This window comes from Trichoderma aggressivum, assembly GCF_033847375.1.
Source record: "Trichoderma aggressivum f. europaeum strain CBS 100526 chromosome Unknown scaffold_053, whole genome shotgun sequence".
Classification (NCBI taxonomy): domain Eukaryota; kingdom Fungi; phylum Ascomycota; class Sordariomycetes; order Hypocreales; family Hypocreaceae; genus Trichoderma; species Trichoderma aggressivum.
In genome coordinates, this window is record NW_026946419.1 from 153,842 (window position 1) to 181,680 (window position 27,839).

Sequence of the window (27,839 nt, forward strand, 5' to 3'; positions counted from 1 at the left end):
ACCCAGATCAAACTCGCAATGGCGCCTATCCGCATCTGCATCATCGGGCTCGCCGCCACCTCCAGCGCGGGTTACAAGACAGGCGAATGGGGAATTCAACATTTAAACTCTCTTAAACTCTCTCCCCACTATCAAGTTGTCGGTATTTGCAATTCCTCACTCGCCTCCTCTCAAAAGTCCATCGAGTCGCACAAACTTGGCCCCGATGTCAAGGCCTACGGCTCCCTCGATGAGGTTGTTAGTGATCCTGGCATTGACATGGTCTCCATCGTTGTCGCCATTGGCAAGCATTACGAATTGTTAAAGCCTGTGCTCCAGCAGAAGAAGAACGTTCTAGTGGAGTTTCCCATCGCGCCGACACTTGCAGAGGTTGAGGAGTTGGCTGCTCTGGCCAAGAGTGCTGGGGTCAAGGCCCTCAGTGGCTCACAGGGCCGTACTCATCCTGTATTCCGACGTATGAAGGACTTGATCAAGTCTGGCGCCATAGGCGACGTGGTGTTCTCTACCCTCAACGGCCATAACTCCCTTATAGCCGCGCTCATGTGGCCAGAGTCGCAGTCAATTCTTCTAAACATCGACTCTGGCATCAGCCGCTTGCATCTAGTTGTCGGGCACAGTGAGTTTTATCCAATCATTAGACATGAACGACAAGTAAAGAAGAATCGATGGCTAATATGACCCAGTTTTGGACACTCATTTGAGTATCCTCGGGGACTTCAAGGATATCCAGTCGACCTTCAAGATCCAAAACAAAAAGACCAAACTTGTGGATCACGAAGGCAACACCACCAAAGAGAATTTTGACATCACGGCTCCAGACACAATTCTTCTCCAAGGAGTCTTGGAAAGTGGTGCCGTAACATCAGTGACGATGCGCACGTCCACTGAACCAGTCGACAACACCGGCTTCCGATGGATCATTAGCGGGACTAAGGGCGAGTTTGAGTTGACTAGCGATCCTGGCATCTTCCACTGGGGACCTCCAGGTTTGAAACTGAAGTTGAGAGAATTTGGGGGAGAAGCAAAGGAGATTGACTTTAACTCGGGTGAACCGGAACATTTGAGTCAGGTGTCTTACATGGGACAAAATGTAGCGAGGCTATACGAGGCGTTCGCCAAGGGTGAAGAAGATGGATACGCCACCCTTGACGACGCATTGAAAGTTCACAAGGCCTTGGAAGAAGCCAAGCTTCATGCAGTCTGGGCATGAGTTAGACAAAGACCTGTATAAGCTCCTGTGCTTGGATAAAAGGCAGATAGCCCTATTTGAATTAGATAATACATAGGAAATCACCAGCCCGCGTTTCAAGTTGAAGACATTCTTCTTCAAAAGGCGCCGCCCTCGTAAGGCTTATCATACCGCGGCTCCCGCTCCGGACCATTGAGCTCAAGGCAGTCAATGTACGCGACCCATCCGTTGGTCGTGAACTCACCCAATTCAAATCCCTCCTGCGCCACATCGACGGTATACCCATTCACACTGAGATAGCACCCGGATCCGCTCTCCTCGTTCCAGCCCTCAGCCTTGGGCCGCCAGATGGTCCTCTTGCCCATCTTGCTCCCGTCCTTGTCCTTGACGCCCATCTCGTCCAGGTCCACCTCGGCCGTCTGCCCCTCGCCCTCGAAGATGAAGCACTTCCCGCCGCACGTCTTGCAGAAGGGCCAGTGAAAGCCTCCGGAGTTGCACCTGTAATCTGCAAGCTCGGCCATGGGATCCGGCGGGGAGAGCAGCATGAAGTCCTCGGGCGCCCAGGTCAGACGCATGTGGAAGTGGCCGGCCTTGTGGCAGGCCGTGCAGTTGCAGCGGTAGAACTCCTGGTGGGAGCGGGAGTCGGCGGGAGGGGGCGTGTCGGCTGAGAGCGGTTTGTGAGGGAGTGTGAGGAAGACGATGTACTTGATGGAACCGCAGTGACATGAGCCGCGGAATGGACGGCGTGCTGGTGTCGAGTCGCTCATCTTGCAGACGTGGTGAGGGATTAGTAGTTGGCTGATGTTGAGATGCGTTGTGAGGGATTGTTCACTAATAGTGAGGACAGGCTGTTGTCGTGTAAGGAGAATGATTGACTACCTGCCACGAAACTGGATCATCGCAATCTCTTATACCGATAATACGGCGTCACTTCTTCAATTCTTCGCAGATTTGGGGAGGCTTGTGCCATCCATGTCTATAGGGTGAGCCACTGAACGCCGCCGCATGCATCCCCGCAGCGTCAACCGTGAATGGGAGCACCGACTGACAAAAGCTTCCCCGTAAATCGATCGCCGGAGCTAATCTGTTGCTATAGATACTCGTAGGATCATGCAGTAAGGCGTTAAAAGTGAGTATAAACACGTTTTGAACCAACCGCGATACGGTGGCATTATTGCAAATGACTTTGACTAAACAATGAATTTTGTTCACTTTCGCTGACCATAACTTGGCTGATGCATGCTACTATACTTTTGCACCCTATCTGGCTTCAATGTTCTTCTTCACATCAGCCGAGATGGTAGGGACAGAATACTTGATGTGAAAATTCCCGAGCTCCTATACATTGATTGCCTTATCTACATGTATGCTTTGTTTATTGCACACCCGTGCGTAGAGTGACAGATGTTGCCGAAAGGGATCGTGGCCTGAATCTTGGATGGATACAGTCTGACCTGATTCTATGGCGGGCTACTTGAAGAGTGCAGCAAAGTTCTTTCGGCCATTCCATATTTGCAATGTTTTAAGCTTTGGTATATATGAGCAGCTGCCCTTACTGCTGCTCGAAGCATATTTGTAACCCGTATTGTATCTTGATCAGGCGCCATCGGGTGTGAGGTGAGAAATAGATACTACCCGGCATCTCCGCTCTGCATGATTTAGAACAGCAAGTATCAACTCCACATGGGCGATGTCGTATTGTTCCGTCGTTCCGTATGAGTGCTGGCTCGCATACATCTTGGTGCTGAGCAGTATGGTGCATGGTAAGGCTGGGCATTCGTTGTGTATTCCAATACCACCAAGATGTTATATTGCACTATATTCAAGAGCTTGTAGGCCAGAGGGGAAGCATCAGATCGCGCCTCTCTCTTTTCCTTTCTTTCATTCCCACAACAAATCGGCCAACCGATGGCAGTCTTCATCTTCTTCTTTGGCTACTAGCCACCCAACCCATTCTCTGGAATCCTGATTCGCTTAGGGGGATGCTATTTCCTGGAGACTCAGCAGTCGATAGGACCCCCTCTGGTCCTTCGGGAGGCGACACCTCCCGATAACATGACGGTCATCATTGTCTCCAGGTCGGCCCAAGGTCTTGTAGTCAAGCTGTTCAGTGCTTGTACTGCTACCCAACAAGGGCTAGACGAAATCCAATGGTTGGGATGGCTTGATACTGGCTTTCATCGTCAAATGAAACCATGCGTTTCATCTGCCATAAAAGTTGACATCTCACATTCAACACCCAAATCATACATTTTTTGACTCTTCTTCGTGTGATATTCCCCCCAGTATCCCACTATGCGTAGCTTCGTTGTGCTCAGAGGTGAATCATCATTGCCCGTGTCCCCCAGGTCTCAATTGTTGGTCATGTCGCTCTACCCCCACCCATAGAGCCTGTCGCCAACTGCAACCCATCTGTGAAGCTCGAGTGCAATCGATCACAATCTCTCCAAAACATTCCCTGCGAACAAAACATGCCGTCGAGTACGGGCGAAGTACGAGAGAGGGGGATGAAAAGAAGAGGAACGGGAGACCAATGCTGAGAGGGGAGAAGGAGGCGGTGGCTCTTTATGTAGAAGCGGGAAAAGAAAAGTTAAACTGAAATAAGATTAGATGAAGCCACGCATCAGACTTTGTGAGTTCTCTCGTAGTTTGCCATTTCATGTCCGCATCCTCATCCGCATCCGCATCCATTGTAGGAAAAGAAAGGGAAGCAGGCCATCTGCATGCAATATCAAGGGTGTGTGTGTGGTGTGTAAGCGGATTTGTCTCTAGGTACTAAGGTACAGGTACGAGGATTCCCTGCAGAGTTGACCACGGAAAATGATGTGGCTTGCACGGCCACGATACGCCGTATTCGGATTAGTGGCCACTTGGCGCCACATTTTTGGGGACGCAAAGTTTCTGCCCCACAGAGCGAAGGAAAAAAAAAAACTGGAAGCTCCAAAGTTCGCAGAACTAGAAAAAAAAATCATCACGACTGCAAGCGCGCCAACCTCGTTTCTCGTAATTGAGATCATCAGACGCTGCAATTTCCCCTCATTTCAGGATTTTGGCTATCTGGCTGCTTGATTCGGAAAGCAACTGCCCAAGATGGTTACGGAAGTCGTGAACAGGAAGAAGCAGGAGGAGGAGGAATACACCATCAAGCCTCAAGCGGTGACTCCCGCCGTCGACACCAGCCAGTGGCCGCTGCTTCTCAAGAACTATGACAAGCGTGAGTGAAGAATCTTGTTTGATGGTCTTTTTATGCTTGCGGGACGAGTTTTGGCTCTCAATTGGGTGCGGCGATGTACTCCAAGCAACGTTGGAGCGCAAGATGAAAAAACGACACACGCACCGAAACGAACCTTCTGTTGACCTTTCTTCTTCTTTCTAGTCCTTGTGCGAACTGGCCACTTCACCCCGATCCCCAATGGATCTGCGCCCCTGAAGCGCGATCTCAAATCCTACATCAGCTCTGGTGTCATCAACCTGGACAAGCCTTCGAACCCTTCCAGTCACGAGGTTGTGTCCTGGGTTAAGCGGATTCTTCGGTTCGTGGCGACCTGCAGTTTCTTTGTCGATTGGGATTCCATTCCAATCGCTCTCCTCACACTGTATCGTAGAGCTAACAATGAAATCGGTGCAGAGTTGAGAAGACTGGTCACAGTGGTACCCTGGATCCCAAGGTCACGGGCTGCCTGATCGTCTGTATCGACCGAGCGACTCGACTGGTCAAGTCCCAACAGGGGGCCGGAAAGGAGTATGTTGCCATCATCCGCCTTCACGATAAGCTGCCTGGTGGCGAGGCTCAATTCGCTCGTGCCCTCGAGACCCTTACCGGCGCCCTGTTCCAGCGCCCTCCTCTGATTTCTGCCGTCAAGCGTCAGCTCCGTATCCGAACCATCCACGAGAGCAAGCTGATTGAGTTTGACAATGACCGCCACTTGGGTGTCTTCTGGGTGAGCTGCGAGGCTGGTACCTACATCCGAACTCTGTGTGTGCACTTGGGTCTTTTGCTGGGTGTTGGCGCCCACATGCAGGAGCTTCGTCGTGTGCGATCCGGTGCCATGGACGAGACCAAGCACCTCGTCACCCTACACGATGTGCTCGATGCTCAGTGGACCATGGACAACACCCGGGATGAGACCTACCTGCGCAGAGTGATTGCGCCCCTCGAGACCCTCCTCACAGGCTACAAGCGTCTTGTTGTCAAGGATAGCGCCGTCAACGCCGTGTGCTACGGTGCCAAGCTTATGCTTCCTGGTCTCCTGCGTTATGGTTTGTACATGATTGAGAAAGCTTCAAATGCTGCATTATAACTTGAAGGACGTTTCGCTGACTGAAATTTTCTTCTCACAGAGTCTGGCATTGAGCACCACGAAGAGGTTGTCCTGATGACCACCAAGGGTGAGGCTATCGCCATTGGCATCGCTCAGATGTCTACGGTTGAAATGTCTACATGCGACCACGGAGTCGTGGCCAAGGTCAAGCGCTGCATCATGGAGCGTGACCTTTACCCCCGAAGATGGGGTCTCGGACCTGTCGCTCAGGAGAAGAAGAAACTCAAGGCGGACGGCAAGCTCGACAAGTTTGGCCGACCCAACGATGCCACCCCTTCCAAGTGGACTTCCGAGTACAAGGACTTTAGCGCGTCGGACACCTCTGCGGCTGCTGCTGCGGCTGCTCCCGCCACCACCTCGATTCCTGTCCTGCCTTCCAAGAGCGAGCAGGCTGATAGCAAGATGGACGATGCAGAGGCTCCCGCTGAGGAGGACAAGAAGAAGCGAAAGAAGCACGAGGGCGAGTCTGCCGAGGAGAAGGCAGAGCGGAAACGACGGAAGGCGGAGAAGAAGGCCGCCAAGGCAGCAAAGAAGGGGGGCAAGGGAGACGACGAGGACAGCGATTAAAAGAGGAAGAAAAGAATGTGTGGAGTCAAGACTGAGGATTCTTTTTCAGTGTAAAGTATCCTGGCGTGGGAGTCTTTTGTCGATATGGAAATGGTCGCCTTGTACCTTTCTCTTTTCTAGTTACCCACATGTGGCTCTTGGGCAATTGGCGTTATCAGGTATCAATTCGTACACATGTTTATTACTACCGTGATGCGTCAGTATCGCCGCGTGTGATTAGATTGGACTGAGGTTGCAGTCTAAGGGATGATATCTTGGTCTACCTACCTAGGTAATGGTTTCTTCTCGGCCAGAAGTGAATGATATCATACTCCCACCTGCAAACAGAAACTATTGAATTACTCACCTGCAAGTCTGTCCAATCGAATCCAGTTGCGCATTCCCAAAAGTCTTGGTACCTGAATTGGAAGGCGGCATTGGGCGCCAACTCACGTGGAGCTTGCAGTTAAGCGCCGACACTTTCTGGGTCCGTCATCACACAATGAGACGCTGCATCTTTTTGCATCTCCCGCTTTTTTTTTTTGTGATTTTTGTTTCTCACTAGCATTTTGCGTCTTTCGATTCGCTAGGCGCTCGCTCGCTGGAGAAAGCACTAGTTTGCGAGATGGTGCTTCTGATTGGGCCGGAGTGACGAGATGAACGGCTTCTGCGGACAAGGGCTTGTTCGCTGGGGTTCTTTCTTTAGCTCCCGCATCGTGTGCCTGAGCCTGTTCTGTGATGGGACATGGATTGGTTTGATGATGACCTTCGCTTTCACGTGGAGGTGCCCGATGCGATGGCCGGTGATGCGATGGGCAGGGATGCAAGGAGGGACCGAGAAACGGTGTGACGACCAAATGCCGGCTGAAGAGTCAAGGGAGAAGAAGAAGAAGAGCAAGCGGTACATCACATCACGAGTCCGGCACAGCACAAGCGCCTGACGGCAGAGCGACAGACGGACCGGCTTATGGGTGTGTGATGGGAGCTGAGCCCGTTAGCGAGGGGGGTCGAGACGGGCGGCAAGCAGATGCGAAGCGATCATGTTGCCGCCGTCACGATAGTCTCGTCACCGGCGCCTTGGGATCAACAAGCTTAAGCAGCCACAGATCACGCACGATACGATGCCGGGCGGCCAGGATCTTATTATAAGCCGTTCGTGTGCGCCCCTCGCCGCCTCGTGTCGAATCACTTGTGCATTTCGGTCGTTGCTCTCGTTTCTTTGCTCTACCCGCAGTTTTCCTGCTTGCTTGCGTTTCTCTTGTCTTGTATATTTTCCCTTTACGGTTGGTGTTAACGGCCTTGCTGCAGTCTGGATACTGCTGCATCTGATAGGGGTGTACTGTCTTACCTTTGGAACCACGGCTGAGACTTTAATATACCACTCTTAAAGGACGTGCATCGACCTCTTTTACAGCATTTGCTTCCTCGACATTCGCTCCTTTGCATCACACGCCAGCTGTGTGACTTCCTTCGTTTACAATCCTGAACCTGTCATTCTCTCTCGTTCGCTTCGGTTTACTAGGATCGCTCAACCTTGGGGGGGAAAAAACAAGGATGGCTCACACGTCAATGGCTCGTTGGATCTTCTCCATATCTCTCACGGCTGTTTCATTGGTGCATGCTCTGAGAGTTGCACCAAATTCGCCATGCACAAGTGCTTGCACTACCTCCGACGGGTCGCAATCGGATCCGAAGTTCTTCGACGACCAGTGGAAAGACATTGTCTGCAGTGACGACGACTTTGACAACAAGTCGGAGGGGAAAAAGCTGAAGAGCTGCTTCACATGCTTGCAGAATAGCAATTACACCCACGGCACTGAGAATGACCAGGATTGGTTCCTGTGTAAGTCTTTGTGGTGACAATCCCCTCTAGTCGCTGTCGGCTCACATATTGCAAAGACAACCTGCGGTATTCGTCCAGCTATTGCATGTTTGGCTATCCCAACAACACCGGCATCGAAACAGGCCCTTGCACGACAACTGCAGGATGCGGAAACCTCGCTTCTGCCCTCGAGCTTGACATCAAGAATCCAACCAACTCGACCACCTACGACTATTGCGATGCAAGCGGAGGCGTCGTCACCAGCAACAATGTCGAGGGGTGTCTGGAGTGTGTCAAGGCAGATGGACAGCACAACTATCTATCCAATTGTATGTCCTATACGTCCATCTTTTCCGCCGCCCTCGCTTTACTGACCCCTCTGTCTTCTAGTTCTCCTGACTCTACAAGGAGCATGCCAGACAAAACCCGCGCCAGGGTCCATTTTAATTCTAAACAATACCATCTTTGGTAATGACAACATCCAAGTCGTCGATCAAACACCTGCTACCAACTACGAGGAACCCAAACTTTCCAGCTCGGCAATTGTGGGCATAGCAGTTGGTGGAGCAGTCCTACTTGCGTTGGTCGCAGGGTTCACTTACATGTGCATCCGTAAGCGCAAGAATCGTGCAAAACAAGAAGACCGCGCCTCTGGCTACTCTTTCCGCTGCCAAACCAGAGTCACCCCAGTGACACCAAGATTTCCCGAGAACACCCATGCCGACGACAATTTCCATGGACAAGAGAAGGCACACGTTAAGGTTACCACTGGTATTGGGGCAGATGCTTATCCTGTGGATCAATACCCTTGGAATAGCCAAAGCTCACTAAACGTCACCATCAGCCGACAGGATAGTGCAGTCATGAGGCCCAGCATCATCACTGCTTTGACTCCACCCACTCAAGCACACATGTCTCCTCGGCCTTACTCTCCCGACGACTTCGCGACCCCGGCTTCTGCTGTATCGACCCGCTCCAACGCCCCTCTTCTCAGCCACCAACCTTCTGGATTCAAGCCTTCTCCTCACTTGGGACAGTCCAGCTGGTCACCGACCCCGAAGCCGTACCGTCCCGACAGAAGATGGGAGGAAGAAACCGGAGTGACTAATGCGCTGGGCCTGATTACCCGGAAGAGAAGCAAGACAAACATGGGAAGTCCCGTACAGAGCGAGATCCTTATAACATCGTTTCCACCGCCACCTACGAATACGCGGTGAAATGAGGGTGGTCAATAATTATGATATGGACTTAAGTACTGGAGCGATTTTGTTTGGAAGTAGCTTGGGATTCTCTTCTATTTGGTAGATATGATACACGATGCTTCAATGTAGCGGAACAGCTGGACTGATGCTTGAATTAATGAAACGATTTATGACAAGTGCGCTTGAAAAATATTTTGATAATTCTAATGGAAGATGCCATGAATATTGGCCACATTAAGCCACTTGGCGTCGGCTCTATGCCCCAGATACAATTTGAATAAAGCTTTTTACCTCAAATCACCCCGCAAATAACGTTGAGCCCCCTCTCTATTTTGTTATCTGAGGATGAAACTTTGATACCGTTTAATCTAGCAGTACACGAGCACATAGTCAGTCACACTATTATCTTATATCTAATAGCATTGATGCCCTTTCAAAGCAGATACTTTATCTGCAACTTTCATTATCATACGTAGCTGGCGAGGTGTCTCTTGAAACTCAATCTCCACATTCTTCTGTGTTCCAGAACTTAGATCTCATACCAAGCTCCAACCCAACAACGATATACATTATCAGTATTAAGGTTCAGCCATCACGATGGCTTCATGAGGAGATGAGTTATCTCCGCAAAGTTGACTGAAAAAGTAAAGATTTGGCTTTGTCTGACTTTTCACGAATTTCGATCGAAGTTCGATCTGTCTATATAATTCCTTCTTCCCCCCCGACCTTTTCTCTTTTCTTTTCCTTCCTTAACCATCATTTTTGGCAGTTTTCTGTTTTTACCACCGCTGCTATTCTTTGGTGATCTGCCAACATCTTCACAAAAAAAGCACAAGAAGCACTCACACAAGAACATACTCATACACAAACATACTCAAACAAACACATACTCATACAAACACATACTCATACAAAAACACTATCACGCAAAAGCACACCAGTGCTCACGCAAAACCACATTCACACAAAAGCACACTCAGTGCTCACGCAAAAACACACACAAACAAAAGCACACTCAGTGCTCACGCAAAACCACACTCACACAAAAACAAAAAAAAAAACCACATTCACACGAAAACCAAAAAAACCACTCTCATACGAGAACCAAAAAAAAAAGAAATCATTCACACAAAAACCACAAAAAAACTCAGAAAATCAAACACGCCGACACGAACATCATCACAACCGCAAAAATGGGCATCTTCAGACCTATCGCCAAGCTCGAGAACAAGTACGAAGCATGGCGCTTCCGAAATCTCAAATACACTCCGCTGGATAGAGTCCCATGCGAGCCTGAATGGTGGGAGCTGGTTATGGCGAGAGAGAAGAGAAACCGCAAGGCAGAGCGCAAAGCCGCCAAGGAAGCTCGCAAGGCTGAGAAGGAAGAACGCAAGGCTGCTAGAGAGCAACGTCGGAGGGAGCGACTGCAGAATGGAGAGTTTGACTGGAGGAATTACATTCCGAGGTTTCCCAAGGTGGTTGGGTATACTCCGCTGTGGAAGATTGATGAGATGCTTGCTTCGGGGAAAGGAGTGCGCTGGGAGTAAGGGATTGGGAAGGAGGAATTTTGGTGGTTTTGGGTTGGGAGTTTGGGAGTGAGGATTGATTGAATTATCCTTCTTTTGTATTATTACGAATTATCCTATAGCTGCATTTTTTTTGACTAGCATTATACATACACAATTCAAACACATGGTTATGGCTTCACATAGTATCAGACATTAGAAAAGGGGCAGCCAGAGTAAGCGGTAGCAGCAGCGGCAATACTCGTTCGATGCCTAATAAACTGCAAAGGTCTACTCATTCTCTGTAGCAAATTAGTAACCCAGATTTAATATCCCATGTTTTGTTTATCTGACCGATTCTGACGAAAGAGGAAACAGGCCACGGTGTCTCTACCCCCAAAACAAATGCGATCTACAATGATCGATAAGGGCACTGCGGCAATGGCAAAAGTTGATTACGCATAGAATACACACTAGAAGTTTGTACGACGGGGCGCAAGATAAACTCTTGACTGTAATGTGAATCTAACGATCGTGGGTGGAAGTGGAGAGACCCAAAGAATATACGCCTAGCAGTGACTCAACGACCGGATATTGGGGATGACTCACTGTGTGGCGTGTATTCGCCGTTAAAATTGTGTGTTGAGATATCCTCTCTTATCATTCAGTTGCTACAGTACCACCAAAACACTAAAAGTACTAGGTTTGAATAACCCAGCCATCATTCGTATTCAACCTCCAAGATAAAAACGCTGGACTGCAACTCTATCAACAAATCGTTCCATATCATGCCGTTATCTTTCCTACCCTGAATGCTGTAAACAGGCTCAATGGCTAAAGCTATAGAAAACAGGAAAAACAAAACAAAAAAAGACACGCTTGCCATATGCCCCTACCGCCCTGCTTTTTTTTTTTTTTTTTTAAAAAAAAAAAGAAAAAAGGCACATGAAAATGACAAACACTGAGAAAAAGAAGGCCTCTCAAAGTATAAACATCACCTGGGGATGAAACGCGAGAACGTAAAGAAAAAAACCGACGCGAATTTGTGCAAGACGATGCCGCAACTTCTTTAAATTCGACTGGAGCAACAAGAGACAGTCCTCCATCCGACAATCCAATTCGTGGGTATCCGAGAATTCGTGCCGGTCCTCTCTGTCCCTCGTTCGTGCGCGCAGAAACAAAATGAAATAAGCCAAAAGCCAATGACGCCCAACCAAGAATGACGGCTCGCAAAGCTCAAGAAACGTTGGATGAGAAATGTTTTTTTAAAACAAAGTAATGATGAGGAGAGGAAGGAAAAAAAGTCCTTTATTACCATAAATGAATCCCTCAAGTTCTGATGAATCTCTGACAACCAAGTCCCCCAAAAATATCAATTCCCTCCCTTCCAACGCCGATGTTTTTTTCATATGATGCTTTCGTCCAGAGGTGTGCCCCCTCTGCTCAATATGTCGCTTTGCAGCTTTCCGTTTTGTGATTTGAACCACGTTGTACCCTCCTCCATCTCCTGACGCATTGTCCTAAGTTCTTGTATTAAAATATCCGCGTCGCTCATGACGCGTTTGTGTGAATCCGTATCTTCGACTTGCTCTTTGGCCGTCTCCCCTGCATCTTCCGCAGGTCGCTTCCTCTTGTTGTTGATGGTCAACGGGCTGTCTAGAAAGGGGTCTTCTTGAGAGGATGTGAATGCCATGGGGCTTTGTGGCCGCACTGCTGCCGCTGCTATCGTCGATGCGGCGCTGGTGATTGACGCCCGCCGGATTAATGTACTCTCTCTAAGGCTTGCACTTCCCCTAAGGCTCGCACTTCCTCTAAAGCTTGTACTTCCTCTAAAACCTGTATCCTTCTTGAGACCGCGTTTGATATCGTCCACCATGGATTCCGGCAAGGCAGTCCCGTCAGGCATCTGTACGATGCCCATAGCTTTTAATCGCCAGCGCTCAGAGACTTTGCTTACGCGTGATTTTTCTGGTGGTGAGCTACCTGCTGATACAGAAGGCAGAGAACGCTGGAACCGCCCAGGCTTTTCTCCTAAAAGTCGTTCGCGCAAAGCCCGTGTTTTCGAACCACCTTCCGTGCTTGCGATCGACCCAGACCGAGATCGAATCCCTTGGCTCCCATTAATCGACGACGGGGTAGGCGACAGTCGGTAATCGTTGCGGAAGATTGCCGAGACAGCTCTCCTCTCGTTTGTCACGCCGGACAAGACGCCGGACGCAAGCAGTGCTTCTTCTGCTTTCCTCTTGCTCTGTCGGTTTTTCTTGAGTATTGTTGCTAGCTCATCAGGGCGATTGAGAGTAGCCAGTTCTGCCTTTTGGCTGGCAATCCGTTGACTAGCCTCCTGCTCTTCCTTGAGCTGTGCTGCTCTCTGAGCTTCGCGAAACGCGCGGAATTGGTCGCGTCCGCTCCGACGGAGTTGCCTCAGACGCCTCTCCCGAGCAGTTTTCTTCCACCGGTAGAAATATTTCAGAGAGAGGTTATATATCCGGAATCTCTTAGCTTCCGCTTCGTCTTGCTCCTCTTTCTCTCTCGCCATTCTCTCCTTCTCATCCTTTTGAAATTTGTCAAAAGTTTCTTGGACGATGCTTTCTACCATGAAAATCTCAAATTCCTTCATCAGCCCCTTGTCTCCATTCACAAACCACCTTGTGAAGTCGCCTAGCAGATCGCGTGGTGAAGTCACTGGTCTTGGAGGTGGAGGGGACAGTGGGGTAGTAGAAAAGAAGGCGCTGCGAGGAGGAGAGGAGGTAGGAGTAGTACTGGCAGCCGGTTCAAATTTGCGACTAGATGTTGGAGAACCAAGTCCTGGGAACCCGGAAGAGAAACTCTGCAAGGTACCAGGACGCGAGAGAGCTGGTTCTTCGGTTTTTTTAGGCTCTAGTCCCAGTAGAGAGTTAGAAAACGGTGTGGCAGATATTCCACCTTTGGGCACTTCTTTGTCAGGTACGCCTGATAGCAAGAAGTCAAGGCTGTCATTCGTTGGCGGGAATGGCGATGGCTTATTGTCCGTAGTTGACGGGGACTGGCTCTGCGTGGCTAACAACGAATTTGAGCCTAGATCAGAGGATAATATGCTGTTACTCGTTGTTCCCGTCAAGTTTGAGAAAGGCGTGATTGCTGGCACCCCTGCAGAGCCTGTCGGTTTGCTCGTGTTCGCCGGAGGAAAAGCTGGCGATGGAGAAGCAAAAAAGCTGGGTTTAGGCTGGGTTATCTCTCCCTTAGCTGTATCTGCAGCTGGGGGGAATATAGGTGCTTTATTCCCCCCAAATGGCCCCGACAAGGCAGGTTTTTGCTCTCCGAGTGTAGCAAAAGAAATCTTGGGTGGGGGGGCAATTCCATTCACAGCCGCTGGCGGAGAAAATGACGGGAAACCGCCTAGACTTGCAGATGGCTGAGTTTGCGGTTGAGATGGTGGCTTGCTTTGGAAACCCGAAAACTTTGGGGAAGGGGTTGGCGCTGTTTGTGCAAAAGGATTAACAGCTGTGCCTCCACCCAAGATTGATGGCAGTGCGGGTGGATTCTGAGAAGCGTTGCTTGACGTGATTGCGGATGCAAAAGGGTTAGCTGCCGTAGGTGCATTGCTAGAAGGAAAAGCAGGTGCAGTAGAACCCAAAGTCGGCTTGCTGCCAAAAGGCGTCGAAGCAGACGCAAAGGGGTTCGAAAATGGAGTAGATTTTTGTACATCAGGTGCTCCAAATATGCTGACTGGTTGCTCTGAAGCTAAAACGGTATTAGTGAACTGGAATGAACACGAATGATGTGCGAGATAAATGCTGATGTTCTTGTATCTGGTGAGGGAAGAAATCTCTACCTTTCTGTGTGCCGAGGAGGTTGCTTCCAAACCCACTTAAAGCTAGGCCGGACGCAGGAAGAGACGTGGAATTTTGTGGTTGCATCGGCGGGGATTCGGCTGGTGTTACTGGTGCTGTGTCTGGCATAAAAAGAGATCCTTCTTGTGTAGAGAAGCTGCCGACTCCTGATTGGAAAGACGCGGTCGAGTCTTCGTAGATTGTTTTGTGGATAACATCTGGCAAGGGCCGATTCCGCCGCTTCTTTTCCACGAGCGTCTGTGAGAATTGATGGTGAAGACGGGGGTGCCGAAGCGGCTCTTTGTTATTCAAAATCAGGCATTGTTGTTTAGGGTCCATAGGTGCCTGTTTATCTGGGACGAATTCGATGCCATGAAGTTTCGCAAAGTCGATGGCTTCTTGAACTGTATCGAATCGAAGAAACTTGTTCAAAGCGGCAGCCGTCAAGTCGTTTGTCGGATCTTTGGGCCGGGCTAATGCTCGCTTCACAGCCCGTAAAATTGACCGGCGAAGCTGGGGAAAGTGACACTCCGCAAAACAGGCCATGGTATATGAGACACTGGGGTCCTCGACAATTCGAAAGAATGAGTGGAAAGCATTCGACGCTGCTAAAAACGGGGCTGCCTTTAATGGGCCATGGAAATCGGCGGTGTTTTGCAAGGCTTCAACGAGTGATACTGCGGTCCTTATATCGTCTGAATCCCTCCAGAAGTGTGGCTTCCATTGCCGCTGCAGCATCTCAACCGTATTTGAATCGTGAGCATGGAAAAGCAGATAGTACGCGCGGAATTCAGCTTCGTTTTCACACGTAATGCCCTGAGCGTTGCAGTCATCATACAGATCTCGGAGAGAAAGTAGAGCTTTGCCAAGTTGCTCGAGTTCCTGCTGTTCGACAAAGTCTTCGCCAGCCTTTCCTGGCTGTGACAAAAGATGCAGTGCCGTGACATGAAACCTCGCAATATTTTCCAGTACATATGCTTGCGTTTTCAAATCGTCGGCCGTAGGAGAGGAGAAAAAGGTAAAATCTCGCCGGATAGCTCGCGTTCGATCCCACAGAAATCCGTGTAAACCAGGCAAGTTTTCGTCGTCGCGAAGTAGGTCGTCAATCAGATAATCCAGAGTGCGTCGTAGGGCAGCCGTAGAGCGGACGTCCATCGGGAGAGGAGCTTCCTGTCCAGCGGCTGAACGCGCCAGCTTCTTGACCATTCGACTCGTCTTGGGAAAGCCTGTTCGTGCAACTTTTTCGGGTTGGGGAACATCCAATTCGGTGATTCGCGTAATCTTCTCGTACTCGGAGCACATATCCTCGCAAATACCTCGAAAGGTGATGGCGTTTTCCAGCGTCTTTCGTTTGTCCGGGTCGTCGATAAGAGAAGCTTTGGTGAGAGACGCGCGCACTTTCTGTCGATATCCTTCGTACTTTTCTCTAAACTTGGCCATCTCTGTCTTGCTCTTTGGATCTCCAGGCTGGGAAGGCCAAGATGGAGGACTGATGCCATCCTTCCGCAGCCGGTCGTATACCTTCTTCGCATACGGGTCGGTAGCACGCATAGCTGCATTGTCGAGCGTTTCGTCGATGGAGCTCGCACTCGAAGACGAACTAGGGCGTGATGTGCTGTCGTCCTCGGCGCTTGTGGCAGCCTGCACACCGTTGCCGCGGCCATCGGTCTTCTGCTGCTGTCCTTTTGTACCACCGCGTGCCTTTTTGGAATTCTTCTTGATTTCTGCCGGCTTCTTCTCTCCATCTCCACCTCGCTTCTTCCATTGCCTCCCGCTGTCGCTCAGGCTCCCATCCTTGCCTTTGAAGGGATTGTTGACGTTGAGCTTCTTCTCCGCATCGCTGTCTCCGGCGAGTCCATTCTTCCGCTTACTCTTCTTGAGCGAGTTGGACCCCCCTGCACCATCACTGCCAAATGATGTTCCTTCACCGGTCTGCTTCGGAGCAAAAGGATTGAAAGCCTGCGACGAGCCCTGCGTCTTCTGGCTGAATGGGGAAAACATTTGGCCCGATGATGCAACGGACGTCGCATTCATCTATGTGATGATTTGCGCATGGAGGAGGAGTGTTGGGCGTGACTTTTCGAAGGTTGTTGGAAAAGGCCGTGTCGCAGGATATTGGCTGATGCGCGATGCCAAAGCTAGCCGTACCTTTGATTGAGCTTCGCGGTAGGAGGCTGGCCATCACGTGACGCCTCCCATCTACATGATACCGACGACTTGACTCTTTCCCTCATACTTTAACCAGTGTCACACGTCTCTTACTTTTCTAGCTGTCCTTTTAGAATAATTTTATTTTATTCTCACAAAGAAAGAATATCCCTTATATAATTCGCTAGCTCTTAAACTTTTTCCCTTTCATTACGACGCCAGTCTTCCTATTCCCATATCATGACTTCACGCGGCCTCGGATACGCGGAGGTCCCAGTTCTCGCCGAATCTCATCAAGCTGCTCCAGTCCTGTCTGTGCTTTTGACTTCTTGGATGTTCGCTTTCCAGGCCTTGTGTAAGATCCGAGGAAGTCATCCAGGATATTATCGAAATCTCCGCGCATGGGTCCTTGGACGCTAGAGGTCGTCGAAACCTCTGATACGGATCCCATATCATCAAAGTCTTCGTTGTAGCGAGCCTCCAGCTTCTCAAACCTCTCATCTAGCAATGAGAGCTGCTCTGTTCGCACGAGTGACGAGGACGTCATAGAGTATGCAGAGGCGTTTGTCAGGGCGCCCTTTCGCTTCTTAGTCCTGCCTCCGTTTGTGGTTGTTGTCCACATAGACTCAACTCCAGATCGGGATGGAGCTGTAGGCCCACGTGGGCCTTTCTGATCTTTCTTGAACTTCTTAAAGTCTTCCATCCAATCCTCTGACGGCCCATGTTCCGGCTGTTCTGTCTGCTCTGGTTGGACCTTTACCAGTTCCGGTACTTGCTCTTTGTATTCTTTTGTAGGCTTTGCCGTGGCATCCGATTCCCATCCATCCTCATCTCCATCATCGAATCCCATATTTTCAAAGTCGTAGTCCTCGAGCTCCTCTCCGTCTTTTGACAGCTCCTTGAAGATATCTTCGTCATCATCGACGTAGGCGTCATCTTCCAAAGCCTCCAAGACCTCACGCAGCCGAGGGTCCATATCAGGATTGAATCCAGCGATAACATCTGGCACATCCTGCTGGGCCTGGTAGGTCAGTCGTGTGAGATTCTTGGATGGTAGGATATCCTCGTCCAAAAGATCACCCGACTTTTGCTCAAGATCCATCTTTTGCAGAGCCTCTTCCAATGACTGCTTCTGTTTTCCCTTGCCCTTGTTCTGAGTCGCGCTTGATTCAACAAAGACAACGTTTCCGCCACCCGAATTGAGGTCTCTCAAATGTTGCATGTAGTCGTACTCGGTATCGTCGAAGTAGACGCCATAGCTTGCTGCTTCACCTTCGTTGGCGCGGATTTCGCCTGCGTCAGATCCGAATTCGGAAGCCAGATCATCCAGGTGCTTTACTTTTGATCCGGATTTTGTCTGAACGGGGTTCAGCACCATGGATGGCGCATTCTCGTCGTGGATGAGCGGATCATTCTGCGGACGGTGGACGAGCGTAAAGTGCTGCGCCGTCTTCTTATTACTAAATTCCGAGCATTAACAATGTCCAAACAGACAGAAGTATACACAGCAATAGCATCAACTCACATCCACTTTCCCTTGGGCATTTTGGCGGTGTTGCGATTGCGCTGAATCAAATGAGCATGGACAGAAGTGGGCTTGTTAACCTACCGCAGGCATTCAAAGAAATTTCTTGGTAGCGCCAGTACAGTTCGGTTGTTGATAGTACTGTATGCATTTGTGCGCATGGCCTTCAAAATACAGTGCGAAAATATTTTCCATATGGCTATCCAAAAAATTTGCCCCTCCATTATGATGTATTATTCAGCCCGCAAAACCTGGGCATGCGACCTTCACACAACAAAATATTCATCCTCGTCCTCCCCCTGCGATCCGAGGACATTCGCATTAGCCAGGCATAAAGTCTGAGACTGTTGGAATCGCATTTGACATCCTCGGCGATCGAGGACAGCCGCAAAGATGGTGTTGGCAAAGTCGAAAAAGAATGAGGGGCTGGGCAATACCCTGATGAACGATCGCTTCGGAAAGGGCAAAGGCACCGACCACAGGAAGACGTCTGCCACTATGCGAACGAACCACACGACGGGCGAACAATATCTCGTAAACGACAAGAAGGATGCCGCTTGGGTCAAGATGCGCTCCGTTACGGAGCAGGGCGCGCTGGACGAGTTCCTGGCCACTGCCGAGCTGGCCGGCACTGACTTTACGGCCGAGAAGATGAACAATGTCAAGATCATCCACACCGACCAGAAGAATCCCTATCTGCTATCTGCCACTGAAGAGAGAGCCATCCTTGGCAAGCATCGACAGCACAGAAACCGGCTGACGGTTCCGCGAAGACCTCACTGGGATGCGTCGACCACGCGGGAGGAGCTCGACCAACGTGAGCGAGAGGCTCTTGTCTCATGGCGAAGAGGTCTGGCCGAGCTGCAAGAGAACAACGATCTGCTCATGACGCCGTTTGAACGAAATATCGAGGTTTGGAGACAGCTGTGGAGAGTCATTGAGAGATCAGATCTCATTGTGCAGATTGTGGATGCAAGAAACCCCTTGCTCTTCCGATCCGAAGATTTAGAATCATACGTCAAGGCCGTTGATCCCAAGAAGGAGAACTTGCTTCTGATCAACAAGGCCGACATGATGACTATTAAGCAGCGCAAGGCATGGGGCAAGCACCTGAGAGAAGCAGGCATCGCATACAAATTCTTTTCTGCACAGCTTGCAAAGGAATTGATTGAGGCAAGAGAGGGCTCAGACTACGAATCGGAGGACGATGAACCATCTTCTTCATCAAAGCAGGTTGAGAAGGATGAGGAGAGTGGAGACGAGGCAGAGGCGGCAGAGGGCTCGGGAAGCAAAGCGCCAGAGGATGAAGATACTCAGATTCTCACAGTGGAAGAGTTGGAAGAGATTTTCCTAAAATATGCTCCAACCGATAGAGGTAAGTTTTGTTGGTAATAAGAAGCATCATGTTGCGATTCTAACTCCTGGGACAGAGGCGGATCACAAACTCCAAGTCGGATTAGTCGGCTACCCTAACGTGGGTAAATCATCAACCATCAACGCCCTCATCGGAGCGAAAAAGGTCTCCGTCTCTTCAACGCCAGGAAAGACCAAGCACTTCCAGACCATTCACCTCAGTGAGCGGGTCATTCTGTGCGATTGCCCCGGTCTCGTGTTCCCCAACTTCGCCACCACAAAGGCCGATCTCGTCACGCAAGGCGTGCTGCCCATCGACCAGATGCGCGAGCACTCTGGACCCGTAGGCTTGGTCGCTCAGAGGATTCCTCAGCCGTTCCTGGAAGCCATTTACGGCATCAAAATCTTGACTAGGCCTGTCGAAGAAGGAGGCACTGGTGTTCCGACCGCTGAGGAGCTGCTGCGTGCTTACGCCACTGCTCGAGGTTTCCAGACCCAGGGTCTCGGTCAGCCAGACGAGGCGCGAGCTTCCAGATATATCCTGAAAGACTACGTCAACGGAAAGCTTCTCTTCGTTCACCCTCCCCCAGGTATCGAGGACGAAAAGGAGTTCAATGCCGAGTTGTACGACGAAGCGCATCTGCCCGAGCGCCGCCGTGCTGGTTTCATCGCCGCCACAGAGGCCCTCCACCTCGGTGATGACGAGAGCCTGGCCTCCGAGTTCGTCGGCCTCCCCCAGGGCCCCAAGTCCAAGAGGCTCGATAAGAGCTTCTTCACGCCAAAGAACATCCACGGGCACGTCAACATGCCCTTCAGCTACAAGTACACAGAACAAGGCAGCGCGTCCGGCAGCACTGCTGGCGGCACCAAGGCGCTTAGCGGACGCAAGGCTCGTGCGGCGATTGCCTTGGAGACCGGCGTGGATCCCAAGGATGTGCAGCTTGGGTCCGGGAAGAAGCATTTCAAGAAGGGCGCGCCAAATGGCATGGGCAGGAAGGCAAGGAGGGGAGCACCAAACTTTGCTGATGACTAGATAACTCATTTTCTTTGGAATTTTTAAAGATGCGAATGGAACTGGTAAAAGTCTCTTGTTATGACTCTTTGTGTCGGAGATTTGGCACTACATGCATGGAACATCATTGAATGCGGATGGAGATGGAATGAATATGATTTCGAATTTTTTATGTAAACCCACAAATGTGACCAGAATATCCACAATTGCTCATCCCATAAGAAACAGTTTAAAAAAAAAGAAAATAGAGAAACAAAGAGAAACGTCCCAACAGATTCTCCCCTTTCACCTGTCCCAAACAGGTCTCTTCTTTACCATGCTATTAACAGTGTATATTTCGCTCTTTCAAGTCCACTTTTTTTTAATCCTCTTCACTTCTTCTCCTGAGCCTTGGGTTTCTTCTCCTGATTCTTAGGCTTCTTCTCCTCATTCTTAGGCTTCTTCTCCTCATTCTTGGGCTTCTTCAAAGACTTGGGATCCAAACCTCTCCTCCTCATGGCGTTCTTCTTAGCCTTCTCCATATACTTGACATCCTCATCGTCATCGAAAGCGCTAAAGTCGCCCTTTCCAGTCTCCTTAGCTTTGACCTTCTTACCAGCCTTCTTCTCCTCGACCTCAGTGTCATCGTCAGTCGTGATGGGCGTCCTATCAACAACCTCCTCATCTGCATCGGCGGCCGTGTTGATCTTCTTGCCGGCGCCGCCGATGGCGTTGGGCGGCGTTGGGCCAATCTTCTGGAACTTTGCGACGTAGAAGCCGTCAATGTTGTGGGCGTGCGGGTAGAAGCGGCGGGTGAGCTTGAGGCTGGGGTGGAACTTCTTGCCCATGTAGCTGGTGAAGCCCTCCTTGCCAAAGGGGATGCCGGCGTCGACGAGCTTCACGTTGGGACGACGAGACAGAGCGTAGGCGACGACGCTCTCGCTAAATTGAAGACATGTTTGTTAGAAACCCTTGTTTTGCTTGAAGCGGGAGAGACAGGGGAGAAGAGAAGAGCAACGTACTTTTCCTCGACAGTGACACTGCATGTTGAGTAGACAAGGAAGCCACCCGTCTCACTGGCATGGTTGACTGAATCAATAGCTGACAGCAACAGCTGCTTCTGCATGTGTGGCAGTGAGATGAAGTCCTTCTCATCCTTGTTAGTCTTGACGCTGGGATCCTTGGAGATGACGCCAGTTCCAGAGCAAGGGGCATCAAGAAGCACTCTGTTACTCTAGTCAGTGTCTTATTTTGCTGCTTAAGGATATGAAGGATGCTCACCTGTCGAAGCCTCCCATGACTCTGGGGAACTCGCGACCGTCGTAGCTGCAGACAATGACGTTTCGAACACCCAGACGAGCAACGTTACCAATCAAACCCTTGGCACGCTCCTTGTTGGGATCGTTGGCAAAGACAATGCCGGTGTTCTGTTGCGATGTTAACAATGAATCTTTACTAAAAGCCTATGTAGGCTCAGGATTTCAATGTCGAATCTTACATTCATCATGGCTGAGCAGTAAGTCGTCTTTCCACCGGGGGCAGAGGCCATCTATTCAAATTGTCAGAAGAAATTCTCAGAGAAAAAAAAAGGTAAAAGATTGGATTTCGCTTCTGTTTCAGCACATACATCGAGAACTCGCTCATTTCTAGTTACACACAAATTGTCAGTCATCATATAGCAGAGCTAAACCGAGACAAATTAAAACTTACGGCTGCGGTGAAAGTGCCATGACGGGCAAGAAAGAGGCAGCTGCCTGAATAATATAGTGACCAGCGAGATACTCGGGCGTAGCACCCAGGGGCACATTCGCCTCGAAAATCTGCAGGCCGACCTTGCTCCACTTGCCGACAGGCTCGAGAGTAACACCACGGTTGATGAGCGCCTGGGCGAGATCTCTTCGATGTGTTCGGAGGGTATTTGTTCGGATGACGACGGGACGGGCCATCTCGTTGGCTTCGAAGAAGGCAAAGGCCTCTCGCGGGGTGAACAGGTTGAAGAGCTTCTCGGCGAGGTAAGGGCTGTAGCCGTAATACTGAAATCACCACACCACATTAGGACACCAATCCAGACAAAGGCAACATGTTTAAGGAATGGGACTTACACCGCAGATATCCTTGAGCAGCTGGGCGGTATACTCTGCTCTCGATCTTCCCTCCTCCGCCAGATTGGCAAAGTCATCCAACACTCGTATCGTGTCCGTTATCCTCTGTCTCAGGAGCTGCAGGTCCGGCGCCAACAAAGATTGGCTCTTCTTCGCCAAATCATCCTCATCCTCGTCATCCTCGTAGCCCTCGCCAAAGATTTTAGGACCGTCAATGTTCGTCTGCATGGCAGACTCTTGCAGTTCCGTCTCGGTTATGGCCTTGTCCTCGGCAAGCTTCTTGTCCAGTTTTCGCGACAGACCCACGATATTAGCCGCAGTGAGTTTTTCCTCGGCGTCAGACTCGTCTTCGTCGTCGGAGAAGACGAATTTGCCCTTCTTTCCGCCATCCTCCTGATCGTCAGAGTCGAAAACCGAGTCGTCTTCTTCCGCGTCATCATCCTCATCTTCATCATCAGACCAGATATTCTTCTTCTTTTCTCCCGAAGAAGCCTCTTCATCTGAAGACTCATCGCCCTCAAGCTGATCTAGGTCAAACTCGTCATCCATCTCTTCGTCGGAATCCTCCTCTGGATCGGGCAGCTTCTTTGCCTTTTTTCCATTGCTCTTCGCGCCCGCCTTCTTAGGCGCAGGCTCCGGCTTCTTCGCCACGGCAGCGCCCTTGGTGGTCTTGCGCTTCTTGTTGCTCAGCGATGCCTTGTCGACCGGCGGCTCGACAGGCAGGCCTGCTTTTCTCTTGAGGTTGGCAAAGTGTTCCTCGGACAGGGCTTCGGGCATGCCCTGCTTTCTCTTCATGCGACGTCCCTGACCCATGATTGCGACCGAAAAAAAAAATGCTGTTTTGAGAATGTCTTTTTCGATCTCAATGGGGGGTGCTGGTTTGGATGCAGGCGCGGGACAGTCTCGATTTTTTTCGCGGCCCTTCACCCTCTGGCGACTTTTTTTTCTTCGGCCGATTATCGATAAGCCACCACTAGTCAGTAGCGCCGGGGAGCTAGATGATGTAATAAACACTGTACCTGAATTTAGAGCCTAAAAATGAGCGACGGCCGATTTTCTCATTTCCATTGCAATAACTCCTTATATGAAGTATATGATTTAGTTGAGGGGTGGTGTATCTTATTTGAAAGGCAAACATGAATGACTTGTTAAATACCAACACTATTCACAATGCGACTATAATACGGATTGTAGTAGTACCGTGGAACTTGGGCGACATAAGGCACTACGAAAACCGCCGAGACGTGCTGCTCAGTATCGTCGATAGCTTCAGTGACACAATCATGTCGACAAATAAAAACTCATGAGCCAATGGTTAAGGGGGTATATATATGATTTGAATTCCACAATATGGTAAATCCGCTAGGTATATATGGGTATCCTCCGACAATGCTTGTAACTCGCTCCCGCAATGACACCTCATGCAGACGTTTCTGTAACACTATGACATGCTATGCCCGCCAATGCCCGCCCAAACAAAACTCCGTGCATGATTCTCTCAACATGCAAATAAAAAAATGACAAGTTTCCTCATCCCCGTAAATTGACTCCCACCCCAGTCTAGGAAATGGTTTCCTCGCCTTTCCATGTATGGCGCGCCCGTCATATCCCCAAAGGGAAAAACGAAAAAAAAAGAAAAAAAAAAGGAAAAGGGAAAAAGGGGAAGCGCTCAAGCTCTCCTAAACACCCGCTTCGTGCCACCGGCCTTTCCAATTTCGCCAAACTTCTTCTCATTTGGCTTTTTATCCGGGCCACTAGCCATGAGTACCTTCTCTTTGATGCTTTCAACCCAAGCCTTGCTCTCTTCACTCATCTCTATCTTCTTAGCCTTGGGCCCTGCTAGACCCAAGAAAGAGCTCTCATCCTCTGCCCAGCTTAAACGGGAGCTAGGCCTCGAAACGGCCGAGCCCTCGGATGGTGGCGTACCTTCTGCCGGTTGACCTGGAGTCACTGGGGTCTTTGGCCGAAGGTTGTTGTTGATACTGCTCCTCCGTGGCTTGCGTGCTGCTGCTAGAGGGCTCACAGAAGAGCGATCACCAGTAGCGGTAGGCGGCCGGCTTGGAGGGCTGGCCTTGGAAGGTTTATTTGAAGCACGAGGAATGTCGCGAACCTCCACCTTTACCGTTTCTTTGCCGTTGGAACGGCGGCCATGATGGCTAGCGTATTCCTTCAAGTACTCGGACAAGTCAGCCCACCCGCCACCAACGCGAACCATTACTCGTTCTCCGTGCTCTCCTACACAGCGGATGAACAGCTTGATGGGGGCCTCGTTATCCGATCTAGAGAGATGATAGACCCTAATCGGATAGTTGCCCTTGGGGCGCGTCCTCTGTTTGACGGGAGATAGAGTAAAAGAGGGCGTGGCAGTTCGCGTGGACATGCCGGATGTGCTCCTCTTAACTGGCTCCTTGGACGGCTTCTTTCTTAAGCGAGGGAGTTGAAGATCTGGTGGGTTTAGGTTGATACCCGAGGTTCCATTCGTGAGCTTGATCTTGGCTGGTATGGATTCAATAATCTGGCTAATTTGCATTCGGAGCTGCTGCTCGCCGGCGCTTTCCCGGCGGGTAGGCGGGCCAGGGATATCGGGAGTGTAGGAATCCTCAAAGTCGTCCAAGAAGGAATCCTCGAATGTTGATTGTAAAAATGACTCATCGTCTTCGGGCGTTTCTATAACCATGGGGCTATCGAGGAGGCGGCGGTTTACTTCTGGAGGAGAGCTTGGCGGGCTGTCGTCTTCCGGATACGGCGCCTCGCGAAGTCTACTCTTGGGGATAGTGGGAGATGCAGACACTTCAATAAACTCGCTCGACGGCAACTCCTCTTCTTCGCTGATGGCCTCCATCATGGCAAGATCCTCGGGAGAGGAACCATCAACATCAGCGATGGACCCTGGCTTGCGAGAGCTCTTGAAAGAGCTTGCCCCGGACCCAGGCGTGAAATGGTCCTCCGACGAGGACAATTCATCCTCTGCAATGGGGTCCAGATACGCTCCGTGATCCGATTCGCCGGTGCCGGGCACCAGCAACAATGGTGGTGAGAGTTTGTTGCCACTGTTGGCCGGGCTCACATCTCTGTTGTTGGCGGATTGATGAGCCCTTGTCGGAGATGGCGAGAGCGAAGAGGTCTTCCTGAGAGGGGTGGGCTTGGGCTTTGACTTTGCCAGCTTGGCCTCGGCCATCTTTCGCTCGCAAGCGGAAACCCATTCTCCGTAACCCTGTTCCACGTCTTCCATACGAGTGAGCCACTCGTCCGGGAGGGTGTCCGGGGCGCCCTCCAAGCAATCTAGCATGTAATCTAGGGTCCGGCCGGGCTCCGCAACCTTGAGCGCAAGGGACTGCCTTTTAGCTTCAAAGTCTTTGGACGTCAGGGTGCGAGCAGGTAAGACGATGGCTTTCCGGCTTGGGCGCTCCATCTCCCAGTGAGACTGAGAAATGGCCTCCCAATTCTCCCCAAGAAGCGCCTCCACATCTTGGATGGCTTGCAGAAAGGGGTTGACGTGCCGGAGGACGATGATGCGCATATGCCACAGCTGCAGCAGCCGAGACAGCCTTGCCAAGTTGGGAAGGGTCTGCACGACAATGGCGGTGATGAGGACGGAAATGTCCTCCATTTTGTGATAGCTCGACAAGGCCGATAGCATCGACCGACTGGGGTCCATGTTGATTGGGGTACCCGGCCTTGACAGCGGTAGGATGTGGTCGTTCATGACGTGGCCTTTGATCTCCTCGAGATCCAGGTCATCCATGTCTCTGTTGATTTGGTTGATTCTTGTTTCGTATTTTTCCACCTCTTCAGCGGGGAGGCTCCCCATGTACTGCTTCCTTCCGGCCTCTTCAGGGGTCGGGGCCTGAGCGAAAAGCTTCCTTTGCGTATTGCTCGGCTCCAGGAAGCCCCCGGACCCCGCTTGTCTTGGCCAATTCCACTGGTTCAGCTCGTTGAGCCATTGCCAGATCTTGTGGGATGCCACGGCCGTTCGCATCGCGAAGTCGCGCTCGAGCGCAGACGCTTCTGCGAGGCACCCCCTGAGAACGCCATCGGGCGGCGCTAATGCTTCGACAACTTTTGCGGGCTCCAGGTGAGCAAAAAAGTCATCAGCAGGACGCTGCCGAGCAGCCAGCAGCTGGCCCGGCGTGGGCGTCGAAAGCCGCTTCTGCTTGACGAGGACGGGTGTTTCGTTCATGGTTGCTTGTTCGCGGTCGTCGCGGGTTGGTGTTGTAGTCGTTAGCGCGTTGCAACTAGATGTAACAGTGATGCCACCGAGGCATCATCTGCCTTTGCTGGTGAAAAAAGTGTTGTTTGATTTCCGTCTCCTACAGGCTGAACCTATGTCATGGACCGGGAGGGATTAGGACAGCGATAATTCGATTTTCGTTGGTGATGCCCATAGTCGGAGAACGGCGGTGATGGGGTGTTTTGTTTTTTGCGGCTATGAAATGACAGCCATGCGACCAAAGCTATAAGCCGTCAAGGGAACAAATTTCTGCAGGCAAGCACACGGAGGCAGTTGGCCTCTCTGACTTGCCTGGGCCTTTGCTTGCGACTTTGTAATGAAAAGAGAGATACAAAGTCAAGCGCGACGATGAAAGAGAGAGGGAGAAGGATAAAAAAGAGCCGGAGTCAAATCAAGCTGAAGGTGCACTGGACGAGATCCACGCTGGGGAATCAATCAATCCAATGGCCGCTTCCGCCCTTCCCCTGGTGTAGCTCGGCGCGGAGCGTCGCAGAAGGAAAAGGAATGACGGGGCGTCAGACAGGAGACCAGCGCACACCAACTAGCTGCAGGAGGTGCAAATGCGAGCAGGACAGTATAGGTATAGACGCTGTCGCAGGTGTTTCGGCTCGGCGGTTGGGCACAAGCTGGATGGTGCCACCTCAGTGCTGCTGCGCTGGCAAGGCCTCCGGATAAGCGGGCAGCGAATAAGCAGAGCAGCTGGCGAAGAGCGTGGAGTCTGCAATGCGTCTTGCGTTTATGCGTGGGATCCGGACCAGGCTGGCCGTATGTATGTAGGCAATGTGGCGCGCGTTGGGTATCCGCCGTAGGGGGTCGTTTGTTGGGGGGCTCGTTCAATCGACGATTATGCAAGACAGACGTGGTGTTAACTCCCACATGAAGAAAACGTGGCGATCGATAGCGACAGTCGCGAAGCAGAAAAGGCACACAGCAAGGTGGTATTGGGCGACAGCGATGGACTAGGTGTCAACGCGCGCGCGAAAAAAAAAATGAATGGACGAGTGAGAGTGAGGCAGAAAGGACTGTGAGCCAAGGGGGCTGATTTTTTTTTCAAAAAAGAACGACTGGCTTCGTCCGCAGCAACGAGGGACAAG

At 50.8% G+C, this 27,839-nt stretch overlaps 10 protein-coding genes across 10 annotated transcripts; 5 read left to right on the plus strand and 5 right to left on the minus strand.

The window, feature by feature from the left end:
- Nucleotides 1–18: 18 nt before the first annotated feature.
- Nucleotides 19–1,210, plus strand: Triagg1_9456 (uncharacterized protein; the record flags this gene model as incomplete). The annotated part of the gene is made up of 2 exons (XM_062904415.1): nt 19–616; nt 684–1,210. The coding sequence occupies 2 exons, from the start codon at nt 19–21 to the stop codon at nt 1,208–1,210; spliced, it is 1,125 nt and encodes a 374-aa protein (XP_062751617.1).
- Nucleotides 1,211–1,326: 116 nt separating this feature from the next.
- On the minus strand, nt 1,327–1,956 carry Triagg1_9457 (uncharacterized protein; the record flags this gene model as incomplete). Its single annotated transcript, XM_062904417.1, has 1 exon — nt 1,327–1,956. The coding sequence occupies one exon, from the start codon at nt 1,954–1,956 to the stop codon at nt 1,327–1,329; it is 630 nt and encodes a 209-aa protein (XP_062751618.1).
- Nucleotides 1,957–4,279: 2,323 nt separating this feature from the next.
- Nucleotides 4,280–6,078, plus strand: Triagg1_9458 (uncharacterized protein; the record flags this gene model as incomplete). The annotated part of the gene is made up of 4 exons (XM_062904418.1): nt 4,280–4,403; nt 4,566–4,722; nt 4,818–5,449; nt 5,531–6,078. 4 exons carry the CDS (start codon nt 4,280–4,282, stop codon nt 6,076–6,078), a joined length of 1,461 nt encoding a protein of 486 aa, XP_062751619.1.
- Nucleotides 6,079–7,626: 1,548 nt separating this feature from the next.
- On the plus strand, nt 7,627–9,096 carry Triagg1_9459 (uncharacterized protein; the record flags this gene model as incomplete). The annotated part of the gene is made up of 3 exons (XM_062904419.1): nt 7,627–7,900; nt 7,957–8,208; nt 8,270–9,096. 3 exons carry the CDS (start codon nt 7,627–7,629, stop codon nt 9,094–9,096), a joined length of 1,353 nt encoding a protein of 450 aa, XP_062751620.1.
- Nucleotides 9,097–10,274: 1,178 nt separating this feature from the next.
- Nucleotides 10,275–10,628, plus strand: Triagg1_9460 (uncharacterized protein; the record flags this gene model as incomplete). The annotated part of the gene is made up of 1 exon (XM_062904420.1): nt 10,275–10,628. The coding sequence occupies one exon, from the start codon at nt 10,275–10,277 to the stop codon at nt 10,626–10,628; it is 354 nt and encodes a 117-aa protein (XP_062751621.1).
- Nucleotides 10,629–11,991: 1,363 nt separating this feature from the next.
- Triagg1_9461 (uncharacterized protein) lies at nt 11,992–16,429 on the minus strand (the record flags this gene model as incomplete). The annotated part of the gene is made up of 2 exons (XM_062904421.1): nt 11,992–14,306; nt 14,398–16,429. The coding sequence occupies 2 exons, from the start codon at nt 16,427–16,429 to the stop codon at nt 11,992–11,994; spliced, it is 4,347 nt and encodes a 1,448-aa protein (XP_062751622.1).
- Nucleotides 16,430–16,781: 352 nt separating this feature from the next.
- Triagg1_9462 (uncharacterized protein) lies at nt 16,782–18,088 on the minus strand (the record flags this gene model as incomplete). Its single annotated transcript, XM_062904422.1, has 2 exons — nt 16,782–18,003; nt 18,069–18,088. The coding sequence occupies 2 exons, from the start codon at nt 18,086–18,088 to the stop codon at nt 16,782–16,784; spliced, it is 1,242 nt and encodes a 413-aa protein (XP_062751623.1).
- Nucleotides 18,089–18,461: 373 nt separating this feature from the next.
- On the plus strand, nt 18,462–20,454 carry Triagg1_9463 (uncharacterized protein; the record flags this gene model as incomplete). The annotated part of the gene is made up of 2 exons (XM_062904423.1): nt 18,462–19,443; nt 19,499–20,454. The coding sequence occupies 2 exons, from the start codon at nt 18,462–18,464 to the stop codon at nt 20,452–20,454; spliced, it is 1,938 nt and encodes a 645-aa protein (XP_062751624.1).
- A 350-nt stretch (nt 20,455–20,804) lies between these two features.
- Triagg1_9464 (uncharacterized protein) lies at nt 20,805–23,327 on the minus strand (the record flags this gene model as incomplete). The annotated part of the gene is made up of 7 exons (XM_062904424.1): nt 20,805–21,354; nt 21,435–21,638; nt 21,694–21,839; nt 21,911–21,961; nt 22,040–22,058; nt 22,123–22,445; nt 22,515–23,327. 7 exons carry the CDS (start codon nt 23,325–23,327, stop codon nt 20,805–20,807), a joined length of 2,106 nt encoding a protein of 701 aa, XP_062751625.1.
- An 856-nt stretch (nt 23,328–24,183) lies between these two features.
- Triagg1_9465 (uncharacterized protein) lies at nt 24,184–26,694 on the minus strand (the record flags this gene model as incomplete). Its single annotated transcript, XM_062904425.1, has 1 exon — nt 24,184–26,694. The coding sequence occupies one exon, from the start codon at nt 26,692–26,694 to the stop codon at nt 24,184–24,186; it is 2,511 nt and encodes an 836-aa protein (XP_062751626.1).
- Between the last annotated feature and the right edge of the window lie 1,145 nt (nt 26,695–27,839).